This window comes from Acanthamoeba castellanii (assembly GCF_000313135.1).
Source record: "Acanthamoeba castellanii str. Neff unplaced genomic scaffold scf7180000084573, whole genome shotgun sequence".
Lineage (NCBI taxonomy): Eukaryota > Discosea > Longamoebia > Acanthamoebidae > Acanthamoeba > Acanthamoeba castellanii.
In genome coordinates, this window is record NW_004457435.1 from 191,385 (window position 1) to 204,307 (window position 12,923).

Below are 12,923 nucleotides of genomic sequence, written 5' to 3' on the forward strand. Positions count from 1 at the left end.
GCGTGTGTGTCGTGTGTGAAGGCATACTCGGAAGACTTCACACAGCCAAGATAAATCGCATACTCGTCAGTCTTCAATCTGCGCTTTTCTGGACCTCTTCTTGTTGCTGTTCATCTTCCTTGGCCGCGTAGTGGTGGAGGAGCTGCGCGAACAGGTTGACGTTCCGATGCTCGCCAGGCCCCGGAGCGCACCGCCTCACCAGGTTGTACACCTCGCCTGGACACACACGACACACGCTCAGTCAACGCCGCACACACGTGACACACACACGACACACACGACACATGACACACACGACACACACGACACACACGACACACACGACACACACGACACTGACACACACGACACACGACACACGACACACTAACAGGCCAAGCGTACCGACGGTGGGGTGGTGCTTGAGGATGAGTTCGTTGACGAGGGTGATCCACTCCTTGAGGGACCTGTCGCCGTACTTCTCGCCGAACGTGTGGTAGAGCACCTCGCGATCCGCCTCGGCCGCGGCCATCATCTGCTGCAGCACCTTCAACGACTTGTCCCCGCCGAACGCTGCATACGCACATGTCAGTGCGTGTCGTGTCATGTCGCGTGTGTGCGGTGCGTGCAGCGCGTGCGTACCACCGCAGCCCCAGTTGCCGGTGGCAAAGGCGGGGAGGACCTGGCCGGGCTGGCGCTGGGGCTCCCAGCACCCGCAGTAGACCTTGTTGAGGTCCCGCACGATTGCCCCCTCCTGCCACTGGACGCCGCCGAAGGCGACGACGGCGTCGATGGCGACGATGGTGGTCACGATGCGGCCCTGGTCGTCCCGCGGCGTGCGGTCGACGTAGTTGCCGCCGAAGGCCAGACCGTGGCCGTAGCCCCGGTAGTCGCTGAAGCGCTCCGCGCCCGTGATGAAGATCGCCTCATTGTTGCCCATCTTGGCGCAGAACAGCCTGAGCGTGTGCGTGTGCGGTCGTGCGTGTGCGGTCGTGCGTGTGTGCGGCGTGTTAGTTGGTAAACGAAGAGAGCGGTGAGAGCGGACACGAGTGCGCGCACATGGAAACGAGGCATTCGGGCTTGATGGCAAACAGGATCTCCTCTTGGACGCAGCCCTGTGGTCGTGTGAGAGAACGTTTAAAAGTCAGCGTCGATGGCTTCCTTCCACAACTCTCCTTTTTTTTGTCTCACACACGCAAGAGGGCCGTACGCCGTGGAGGACACCGCCGCCGATGTACTGGTTCGCGAAGTCGGCGTGGAACGTCGTGTCAGAATCCTCGATCTTGCCTGAGACACACGACACACGACACACGACACACGACACACGACACACGACACACGACACACGACACACGACACACGACACACGACACACGAGCGAAGACGATCAGTTAATTTTTGAAAACACGCGTGTGTGCGGTGAATGCATGGGTGGGTCGGGTCGTATATAAATAGTACCCTGGTTGCTGACCCGGGCGGGCACGAGGGGCTTGGTGCTGTTGGCCCAGTCGGGTGGAGCCGTCAGCACCTGTCGACGGAACGTCACCTTGCCCTGCGGCACTATAGTACCCCCCCCCAGTCAGCTCTGCGTGTGCGGCGTGTGCGTGCGGCGCGTGCGTGCGACGAGCGCGTGCGGCGTGTGCGTGCGGCGTGTGCGGTGCATACTTTGGATGTTGAGGCGCTCAAAGTAGTGGAGGACCATGCGGAGGATGGCGACGGAGGGTCCCTGCTTGTGGGTGAAGAGGTCCTGGATCTTGAAGCCCGGGAACCTGAACCGCGACCGCACCGACGGGTGCACCCACAACGTGCCCATGAAGCCCGAAGCCAACACCACCGCGCATTGTTCCTGCACACCGCACACACACACGCACACACACCGCAGAAACACACACACACACCGCACACACCACCGCACACGCAGTCGGTGAGCGCACGCGCACACGCGTAGACACGTTGTGAGGGCCTGCGTACCTGGGTGAGTGTGACTTCGCCGTCCTGGTTTGGCACCAGCAGCGGCAGCCTGTGCTCCGCGGGGAACACCTCGGGCAGCCTGCCGTCCCAAAGTCAGTCAGTGCGTGCGACGAGTGCGGTGAGTGCGGCGTGTGCGGTGAGTGCGTGTGCGCTTTGGTGTCGCGCGGCGTACCTGAGGGCGAGTCGCTGGATGGTGGGGAGGATGGCGGAGAAGAAGCGCGGCTCGAACGCCGGTTCCTGGGCAAAGATGCCCTTGAAGGCCGCCACCAGCGGCGGCGGACCCGTCCTCATCTCCACCAGCGCTGCACACCGCACACACCGCACACACCACACCGCACACACGCCGCACCGCACACACCGCACGCACGCCACAAACGCCTTCGGTCAATCGGCCACCTCGCAAGGAAGGCGTAGTGGTGTAGCGTAGCGTACCCTGGTGGAAGGCGGCGAGGTCGGTGATGTCGCGCTGCAGCACGTCGACCATGTGCTGCCACGACGGGGCGGCGGCTCGAGGAGGAGCAGGGGGAGGCGCTACGGTTTCAAACCGCACTTTTTGCAGAGCACCAGCTTTCTCTTCATCTTCATCTTCTCCTCCTGCTTCGTGTTCACCATTAGCGTGCCCTTGGTCATGTGCTACAACAGCTTGTTGTTGTTGTGGTTTATCTTTGCCTTCATCTTTTGTCTCATCTTGCCTCTCATCTTCTTCGGCTGACGACGACGGGCCGACAAGGTGCGGAAAGATGACGTAGCGCGCACCCTCGAGCCGCTCATATTCCTCCTCCGACACGCGCGGCAGGCGCTCCTGCCTTCCCGGCGCACTCTCTTCGTTTCCCATCTTCTTTCGCTACTGTGAAGATGAAGATCAGATTTGCAACGACAAGGGCTCTCAGCCTTTCCGCGCAAGACCAATTCAGCGAAGACCAGATTCGCAGATAGATGATCTCTCGCCTCCCAACAAGAACCCAGCAGCACAAGACATGAACTTGCTTGTAGGTTCAGGCGTGTTGTGGCCATCTACCAGTGAGTGTGATTGAGATGCCAACAGCTTCACACCACCAAGTCGCCAACCTGCCAGGCCACCAACTGAGTCAGAAGGAAAAAGAAAAGAAATGGCCAGAGAAATGAGGCCTTATAGTTGTCGACAAAGATTTTTCCAGCAATTTATTTCTGCAGCGAATGGAGCGGACGAGCCTCGATGCAGATCCCCTCAATTCGGTGGAGATGCATCGCAGTGTCTCTGAGACGTTTGTACAAGACAACACGAAGATGATGGATGAACTGGACGCCAAGGGCTGCACGCCGCTACACTGGGCGATTTGGCGCTGTTTCCATCAGAAGAAGGAAAAGGCCGAAGAAGCGAAGCAGACGATTCGATTGCTGTTGCGCAGTGGCGCGGACCCAAACGCCGCAATCGCAGCTGCCGCGCCGCCTCCAGTCGACGCCATGGACGAAGAAGGTGCACCAAGAAATATAAAAATTTATTTTCTTATTTTCTTTTATTTCTTATTTTTTTCGCAGGCAAGGAAGCGGCTGAGGGCGCCTCAGGCGACGTCGCCTTCCGTGCGCCGACGGTGGAGGGCCGTGTGGGACCCGAGCGAGTGCGGATGAACGAGCACGACAAGTCCAACGAGACCAAGATATCCAAGGACGGCCTGCAGGTGCGCCCGCGTGCTATCGCCTGTGTGTCGTGTGTGTCGTGTGTTCTGCATTGTCTCATTGTATACAATTGGGTGGTGGGGTGGTCGTAGGTGTACAACTCGGCAAGGCTCACGTACTTGCTGGGCACCATGGGCTCCGTGCGGAGCAATGTCAAGGTCACGTCCGGCTGCTGGTTCTACGAGGTGGTGATCGGCACCGAGAACCTCTACCAGATCGGGTGGTCTTCGAAGGACACCAAGTTCACACGCTCGGAAGGTGTGCAAATCCGTTCCTTCGCATCAATAGTGAACACGCACACGCGCGCGCGCGCGCACACACGCACACGCACCACACAACCACACGACCAACGACACCTTCTTATTGCTGACGCCACTGTGTTCTGTGTATGGAAACAGGCGTTGGCGACGACAAGTACTCGTATGCGTTCGATGGTTACCGCCGACTCAAGTGGCACAGGCGAGGCTTCTGGCCGTGGGGCGACAAATGGAAGCCTGGTACTTAGATCCACCCATCATATGTGTCCTGTGCGATGGTGCGTGTGTGTGCGTGCCGTGTGTGCATGTCGTGCTGACTCCCCTGTGTACAGGTGACATTTTGGGCTGTGGGCTGGACGCTGACAGAAAGGAGATCATGTACTGGCTCAACGGCAAGTACATGGGTGTGGCGTTCAGCGACGTCGAGCTGCGCGACGGCCTCTACGCCGGCGTCTCCATCGAGACGCAGGTCCGATGCACCGTCAACTTTGGCGGTGAACCGTTCAAGTACCCACCCTCCGCACCCACGACTGCCACATCGTCTTCTTCCTCCAGCATGGAGCTGGAGCCCACCACGACTACGACGACTTCATCCTCTTCAGCGTCATCGTCATCGTCATCATCAACTTCCTCATCGCCGAGCCCGTCGGCTTCTTTCCTCGCGTCGTGGCGGCCACTGCAATACGACACCGTGTTCGGCCTCACCTCACCCTTCAAGCACGTGCTTGCAACTGGTACACTCTTCTTTCGTCGTGTGTGTTCCATGTGCGTGTCGTGTGTATCGTGGGCTGACCCAGTTTGCGCCCAGGCTTTACGGCTCTGCACGAGGCCTCGTTTCTGGGCCTGGTTGACGTGGCCCGCATGCTGCTCGAGGAGGGCAAGGCCGATGTCCAGGCCACGGACGCCTACCAGCGCACTGCACTTCACCTTGCCGCCATCACGTACGCCGACCACTGAGCTAAAGCGCGCATTCGTGGACTTCACGCCACAGGACTTAAACTGAGCTCGTATGGCCATGCAATGCGACACTAGGGGCGACTGCGACATGATCAAGCTGCTGTTCTCGGCCGGCGCCGTGCTCCAGTCGACGGACGACTGCGGCCGCACGCCGCTCCACTTGGCCGCCATGCACGGCCACCTGGCGGCAGTCCAGTACCTGGTCGGGGTACAGTACTCACGGCGACACGGCTCTTCAGCTTCGTGTTTCTGGCTGCTCATCCCTCCACGATGGTGTGTGTTGTGTGTGTCGTGTGTGTTGTGTGTTGTGTGTGTGGTCGTGTGCAGCAAGAGTCGTCCATTCTGGCGCGCGACAACAACTCGTGGATCATATTCAAGGACTCCACGCCGCTTCATCTGGCCGCCGCCCGCGGACACACTGACGTAGTACTCTTCCTTCTGGAGACTTCCTTCGGCAAGAGTACAATCCTTCTTCGTTCTTCTTCGTTCTTTTTCCTTCTTCGTTCTTACAGTCTGCGTCCATGCAGACATTGTGGCGCTGGAAGACGACGACGATGTCGAAGAGTTCCTGGAATCGGATGACGACGAGTGGGACGAAGAGGAAGAGGAGGAAGAAGCCGAGGAGAACAAAAAGGAGGGCGAAGAGGCCGCGGGCGCCACAACCAAGGAAGACGCCACCCCTGCCGAGGTGTTGGCCGAAATGGTCGAAGCTGCCGCGCTCAAGAACAAGGCCAAGCGCGAGAGGCACCGGCGGCGGAGGATGAAGGACTCGCTCTACTTGTCTCGCTACCTCAAGTACGCATCCCACGACGCGCTCAGCGACGCATTGCTTGGCTGAAGCGTGTGTGTATGTGTGTGTGTGGTATGACAGGAATGCGGACGGCAACACGTTCCTGCATTTGGCGGTGGCGAACGGGCACACGGAGACGGCCAGGCGCATCCTAGAGCTGCTCAACGGCACCGAGGAGCAGCAGCTGGCGCGCCGCGCCTTGGAACAGCAGCAGGAGCTGAAGCGACAGAAGGACGCGGAAGACGCGAAGACGAAAGAAGAAAAAGAAAAAGAAAAGAAGGAAAAAGGAGAAGAGGTGGACGTCGCCATCATCGGACAGGTGGAGGGAGGCGCAGAGGAGAAGGAAAAGGAAAGGAAATGGAGAAGGAAGAAGAAAAAGAAGAACACGAGACGAAGGTGAAACCTCCGCCGCAGCTGCTGGACGTCAATGCCGACAACATGACCGAAGAGACCCCCCTCCACGTCGCCGCCTACTATGGTACGCGCGATGCGACACAACACTCACCACCACCGCACACGCACGCGCGTGAACTTTAACTTCACACGCGTGTCCAATTGTAGGTCACTCTGCGTGTGTGGAGCTGCTGCTGAAGTACGGCGCGTCGGTCAAGGCCAAGACCGCGGATTCTAGAACCAGTGCGCCTTTCCCCCACTGTTCCCGCACTACCCACTACTCGTTGCTGCCGCCTGGGTTAACACTCTGTTGTTGTTTACGCTACTGTCCAGCACCACTTCACTACGCGTGCGTGCAAGGCAATCTGGAGAGCGTGCGCCTGCTGGTGGAAGCCGGAGCCGACATCAACCCGCAGGACAAGGACGGCGACTTCCCCCTGTCCCTTGCCGCCGGTACTCATTCTCTCTCTCTCACTCACCATTGTCACCATCGTCATCGTTATCGTCATCACCACCATCAATCTGACGACGTTGTTCGGCCAGGGTACGATCACACGGACGTGATTTCGTATCTCCTGGAAAAGGGCGCCAGCGTCAACTGCCAAAGCACCAAGGACGGCGAATCAGGTATTTTCCCCCAGTAGCTCTGCCGCACTACTTCCGATTGTGCTCTGCTCTGACACGGTGGTGGCACTGTGTCAGCGTTGCACAAGGCCGCGTGGCTGGGTTGTGTGGACAGCATCGAATTGCTGTGCCAAAAAGGCGCTGAGGTCGACATCAAATCCAAGAGCTATGCGGCTACGCCCCTCTCCAAGGTGCGTCTTTTCATTATTCTTATCATTAGTATTATTATCGTTAATATTTATCTATTTATTTTTAAATATATTCTACTCAAATTCTAACCATTACTCGTCCCGCAACGTAGGCCGTGAAAAATGGACACACGCACTGTGTCGCGGCACTCATCAAGCACGGGGCCGACGTCAACCTGCCGAACAAATACGACACCACTCCGCTGGTGCGTGCCGCCCCTCTACCTTCCCATTTGGCATTCAAGCTATATACGAATACGAAAGTAATGTACTAATGGGCCGCTTCGGCGTGTGCAGTATGCGGCGTGTGGACTGTACAGCGACGACGTGGCCGAAGTGTTGCTCGCGTCTGGCGCGCGGAACCACATCTCTGAACGAATCACGCCCATCTATCGGGTAACACCACACACACACACACACAACCACACGACACACGACACACGACACAGAGGCTAATGTCTTTTTGTGATTAGACCATGCAAGAAAAGAAGTGCGACTTGGCTGGAAAGATCGCGCTGGCCGAGCTCACCTTCCTCGAGCAGAAGCGCGGCACCGCCGAAACCGACGACGAGAAACGCAAGAGAGAAGAGTGGGAAAAGGAGAAGGAAAAGATCAAGGACACCCTCGAGTGGGAGATCGAGAAGAGCGAGTTCGCCAAGCGGTGGGAGGCCAACGAACTGGACCGCCTCCACTACCTGGCTCTGGCGGGCGACGCCGCGGCGCTGGCCGCGCGCATCGAAGAGCGCAAGCGCGAGTACCTCGCCGAGCAGGAGCAGAAGAGCCTGGCCGAGAAGAAGAAAGCAGCGCTGCAGAGCGCAATGAAGGACAAAATGGAGGTGGACAGCGCCAAGAAGAAGGAAGAAGACGACAAGCAAGGTATGGCCAACCCGCACTACTGCACACGCACACGCACCACCGCACACGCAGATAGGCACGCTCACCGCACACACACTGCCACGAGCAGAGGCGGAGGAGATTCAGGACGGTCCGCTCGATGTGCGCCTGAAGGACGGGCTCACGCCCCTGCATTTGGCCGCCTTCGCCGGCAACGTGGAGTGCCTCATTCTGCTGCTCGACTCTGGCGCCACGCTGGGTGTGAAAGACATCCAGAAGCGTACCGCCTTCCATTGGTACCGCAGCGCTCTGCTGAGAACCCCATCAGCCGCCCTACTTGCGCGTCTGACCTGTGTGTGTGTGTGTGTGTGTGGTGCAATGCGCAGGGCTGCGGTGCGAGGACACCATGATGTGCTCAAGCTGCTCATCGACCGATTCCAGCAGGCGCCAATCGGTACCGGACGTCGCGCACACGGCTCTCTCCCAGGAAAAATACTAACTGACCCCCGCTCATTGTTGTATAACGCTGGCAGCGTTCACGGAAGACAGTGCGGACGGCGAAGGCGACAACCTGCTGATGGCCAAGGACACCAGCACCATAAGCGCCCTCGGTCTCGCCGCCAAGGTGCGCAGACCTGCCAAGTGAAGCCAAGTGCGCATTTCTGGAATCTTTGGAATGTAACACTGACTGACGCGGTGGAATGAATGAACAGAAAGGGTCGCTTCCCTGTGTCGAGCTACTGTTGAATGCCAGCGGCCATGTGGACAAGAGCTGCTTCGGCTCGCTCCCCAAGAAGGCCAAGTGCTCCGCGTGCCTCGATTTCCTGGTCAACCAGGTACGCGGCCGGGTGTTGGTGGTGGGTGGTATTGTTTGGATTCAAAGATTGAGCTTAGGATTGAAATTCGATTGGCTGCCTGTTGTGGTAGGTGATCCGCACGGGCGTGGCGCCCAAGCGTCTGGAGAAGATCCTGACGACATCATCTACGGCGTGGGCGACGTACCCGACCTCGTGGAGCTGCTGCTCAAGCACGGAGCCACCCCGACGCCCAGTGCCCTCTCCGCTGTGACCACCTACGGTCACGCCAAGGTACCTCCGCGCCACACGACACACACGACACACACACGACACACGACACACAACTAATGAACGTCATCAGAGCTTCAAGGTGATGCTCAGCAAGCTCACACCGGCCGAGATCAAGCGACGACCTCTGCTTGCGTCCAGTACGTGCTGTGCTGTGCTGTGCTGTGCTGTGCTGTGCTGTGCTGTGCTGTGCTGTGCTGTGCTGTGCTGTGCTGTGCTGTGCTGTGCTGTGCTGTGCTGTGCTGTGCTGTGCTGCTCTTGGTTCAACCGGTGGATAAAAAAAAGGGTCCTAATTAACTGGCCACAGTTCGAGGAAGCCTCGAATGCGCCAAGATCGCTGTTGCCATGGGCGCCGACCCCAACCTCGTCTCTGCCTCTCAGGTATGTGGCCGTGTGTCGTGCGTGTCATGCCATGTGCGTCGTGATACCCAACCAACTTGCTGACCGGTCGACACGAATCAGACGCTGTCGATGGATCAGCAATCGGCGCTGCACGAGACGGCCAACTGCGGGCGCTACGATATCCTCCACTACTACCTGAGCGAGTGCGGCGGCGACCCGGACCTGCGCGATTCCCGGGGCCGCACCCCGCTGCACTCGGCGGCCTACGGCGGTCACATCGAGTGCTGCAAGCTGCTGGTCGAGTACGGGGCCAAGTGGAGCGTGGCCGACATGCGCAAGCGTCTGCCCCTCCACGAGGTAAACGCCACACTTCGCTTCGTTCTTTTTTCGTCGCTTCGCTCTTTCTGTTCTTTTCTTACTCTATAATTTCTCTTTTTTTTTGTTTGCTGTGGAATGTGCGGCACATTCCAGGCTGCGACCCACGGCTTTACGGATGTGTGTAAGTACCTGGTGTCGATCCCCCACGGCAAGCGGGCGCTGAGCACGCGGACCTTCACCCAGAGCACCGCACTGTTGGAGGCTGCCCAGGGCGGACACAGCATGTGCGCACTCTTCCTCATTCGCGCGGGCTCCAACATCTACGCCACCGACAGGTTCGCATCAACACACACAGCAATTGTAGATGTATCTATCTGGAGGGGGGATGAATTAGGGCACAACGACACACACACACACATCACCACACACACACACACACACAATCGTCCAAGAGGCTGACTAGCGTGTCCAGGAGCGGATCGACAGCGTTGCACTACGCGGCACTGCGAGGCATGCTGAAGGTGATGGAGTTGCTGATCAAGCGCGGCGCCAACATCGACAGTGCCGACAGCAAGGGCAACACACGTACGCATGCTTGCCCCTGTGTGTGTATGTGTGTGTGTATGTGCGTGTGGTGTGTGTGTGTGTGTGTGCTTCTTTTGACGACATGACACACATTGGGCACACAAACCAGCGTTGCACATGGCGACCATGAGCGACCACTCGGAGGCCGCGGAGCTGTTGATTCGCCACGGCGCCGAGATCGACATCAGCGAGGAGCTGTCCAACCTGTCGCCCATCCACTACGCCATTCGCTCAGGTTTAACCTCCCCGCCACCCCATTGGGCGATAATTAGTACATTACCTTGTAACACTGTTGCATATGAAACAGGAAATGAGCGTCTCTTCGGCGAGCTCGTGTCGCGGGGCGTGCCGACTACGTGCAAGGACGCGAACGGCCTCATGCCGCTCCATGCCGCGGTGGCCGGCGGACACATCGGGCTGGTGCACAAGCTCGTGTCCATGGGCGTGCCGCTCCACATCGAAGATCTCCGCAAGCGCACCGCCCTCCACTGGGCCGCATGTAGGCGTCCCTCCTCCACCACACGACACGCGCACACCGCACACGCCACCGCACACGCACACACACACACATACACACACCGCAACACGCACGGCACACGACACACTCACTGGGGTCTGTGTGTCATCAGCCGATGGCACGACGGAGCGGAGCGTCTACCTCTCGCGCACGATCGGGCGCGTACTGGATGAGGCCCCGCTCACTCCCTTCGGTACCAGCCTCCCCCCATACAAAGGCCTTTGCGTTGACGACGGAGGCACTGACCAGACTCTGAGTTGTTTTGTATGTTTGGATTTGATGGGTGCATGCAGCGGGAGACAAGATCGAGCAGTTGGCCCTCCTCGACCGCTCGCGGCAGTTCGTGCTGCGCATCCACCAGTTCAAGAGCTTCGTGGAAGCTGAGGACACCCAGGTCCTCTCCGACCCCGTCGAGTACCACGGCTTCCAATGGTACCATTATTTTTATTCATTTATTTTTATTCATTTATTTATTTTTATTTATATTAATATTAATTCAGCACTTCCTTATTTCCTTTTATTTTGGTTATTCAAATTTTGTAAATCTAATTTATTCTGACTTACGCGGATTGCAGGTTCATCAAGGCGCGCAAGTGCTTCGATGGTCAGCTCGATGGACACATTTCGCTCTTTTTCGAGGTGCGGCACGTTTCGCCTAAGGTACGTCTCAGTTGGCCGCTCGCTCGCTCGTCGTACTGGCAGTCTCGTAGTCGTATAGACGTCTGATCACTCTCTGACTTATGGCTCGGCTCATCTATGTTGAAACAAAAAGGCCTCGGATGACGACGCCGATTCGGATAACGACGACGCGAACTGGGGCGTGTTTGCCGACTACGCCATCAGCATCCAAAACAAGGACCAGTACAAGTCTATTTCAATGGGTACCGCCCCTCCGCTCTCATTGATGTTGTCTACAGCACACGGCACGCGACACACACATACACACACACACACAGACACGGTGAACAGAAAGTATGGAATCTAGAAGTGCTGATTCTGATATTCTTCAGAATCGGGCAACCGCTTCGAGCGACGGAGCAGCGGCTGGGGCTGGCGCAAGTTCGCAAAGATGTCGACCCTCACCGATCCCGACGCCGGTACCCAAACAAAACCCCTAGACTCGCGAGAAATTATCTTTTCAGCTTTTCCCCCTTTTTTGTACCTTTTGTACCCTCAACGACTCACCGCTTATTGTTATTATTATGATTATTATTGCAGGCTTCATGTGGGGCGACGACGAATCGATCCAGCTGCTGGTCAAGTTCGAAATGATCCCGAGTACGGCGGTGGCGCGACACTTTGCGTTTATCAAGCAAAAGGCCCCCGTGCAGAAGGACTGGGAGCAACACGTGGAGAAGTGCGTTCACACACACACACACACACACCACAGGCACACACACACACCACAGGCACACACACACACACACACACATGACTCATCGTCGTGCGAGCGTGTCTTTTCTGCAGGAAGAAGAAGCTCATCGAGTACCTGCTGGCCAACGGGCTCGATGCCAAGGCCGCCTCCATCGACGGGTGGACTCCGCTGCACCTCCAAGCTGAGAAGCCCGACGCGGCCAGTGCCCGCTTGCTGGTCGACGCCGGCGCAGACCCCAACGCGCGCGACTCCGAAGGCTGCACGCCCATGCACTGGGCCGCACGGTACGTGTCGTGTGTGTCGTGTGTGTGTCGTGTCGTGTGTCGTGTGCCAATGTCGTGCGCACACTGACGCCATTGGCCCCAGGCCGAAGAACTACCACGTCGCGCGGCCGAAGCGCTTGCGAATGTCGGCCGAGCTGATCAGTTTCCTGCGGGAGAAGGGCGCCGACATCAACGCGCGCGACATCACCGGCGCCGCGCCGCTCCACTACGCCGTGTGGCACAACGAGGACTTTGTCGAGATCCTACTCAACAACGGGGCCGACCCCAACATCGCCACGCTGCCCGCCTGCGGCCAGTACACGCCGCTCCACTTCGCGGCCGACATTCGCAAGAAGAGCGCCATCAAGTCGCTCCTCGAGAAGGGCGCCGATCCCACGCGCATCGACGCCGAAGGCCGCTCAGTCCTCCATCACATCGTCAAGGACTGCGGTACGCACACGCCACACACGCCGCATGCACACACACACACACACACACACGCACACACACTCGCATGCACACACGGCACACACACGGTTGTCTGATGCGTTGTGGTCACAGATGTGCAGTTCACGATCGAGGATCCGGTGATCCCTGGCGAGCCGCTCAGCGACTCTCTGATCGTGGTGGGCGATCTGCCCTCGGAGGAACGCGGCGGTGACGAACACGCGTGGGACGTCCTCTTCGATGTCCAGGGCCAACGAATTCGGTCCGACCGTGTTGCATTTTTATTATTATTTTGTGTGTGGTGTGTGTGTGTGTGTGTTCTGACGCCCAGCGCACGCCATG

At 58.2% G+C, this 12,923-nt stretch overlaps 3 protein-coding genes across 3 annotated transcripts; 2 read left to right on the plus strand and 1 right to left on the minus strand.

Moving 5' to 3' along the window:
• Positions 1-73: 73 nt before the first annotated feature.
• ACA1_043650 (poly(adpribose) glycohydrolase) lies at positions 74-2,434 on the minus strand (the record flags this gene model as incomplete). The annotated part of the gene is made up of 10 exons (XM_004338899.1): positions 74-216; positions 385-552; positions 622-935; positions 1,039-1,094; positions 1,190-1,266; positions 1,438-1,539; positions 1,645-1,825; positions 1,951-2,029; positions 2,123-2,252; positions 2,383-2,434. 10 exons carry the CDS (start codon positions 2,432-2,434, stop codon positions 74-76), a joined length of 1,302 nt encoding a protein of 433 aa, XP_004338947.1.
• A 692-nt stretch (positions 2,435-3,126) lies between these two features.
• Positions 3,127-6,010, plus strand: ACA1_043660 (SPRY and ankyrin domain containing protein; the record flags this gene model as incomplete). The annotated part of the gene is made up of 11 exons (XM_004338900.1): positions 3,127-3,406; positions 3,469-3,608; positions 3,699-3,864; positions 4,005-4,103; positions 4,196-4,332; positions 4,419-4,554; positions 4,672-4,804; positions 4,896-5,028; positions 5,148-5,280; positions 5,348-5,615; positions 5,692-6,010. 11 exons carry the CDS (start codon positions 3,127-3,129, stop codon positions 6,008-6,010), a joined length of 1,944 nt encoding a protein of 647 aa, XP_004338948.1.
• A 38-nt stretch (positions 6,011-6,048) lies between these two features.
• On the plus strand, positions 6,049-12,841 carry ACA1_043670 (ankyrin repeat-containing protein; the record flags this gene model as incomplete). The annotated part of the gene is given in 29 exon segments (XM_004338901.1): positions 6,049-6,088; positions 6,172-6,246; positions 6,364-6,456; positions 6,547-6,630; positions 6,706-6,818; positions 6,974-7,021; positions 7,113-7,211; positions 7,289-7,691; positions 7,780-7,945; positions 8,036-8,103; positions 8,183-8,274; positions 8,387-8,485; positions 8,577-8,604; positions 8,616-8,737; positions 8,808-8,874; positions 9,042-9,115; positions 9,197-9,433; positions 9,548-9,729; positions 9,867-9,979; positions 10,089-10,214; positions 10,287-10,478; positions 10,609-10,689; positions 10,790-10,890; positions 11,269-11,377; positions 11,507-11,593; positions 11,715-11,853; positions 11,964-12,155; positions 12,238-12,584; positions 12,696-12,841. Coding segments are annotated over 29 exon segments (3,723 nt in total), but the record flags the coding sequence as incomplete, so codon positions are not given.
• Between the last annotated feature and the right edge of the window lie 82 nt (positions 12,842-12,923).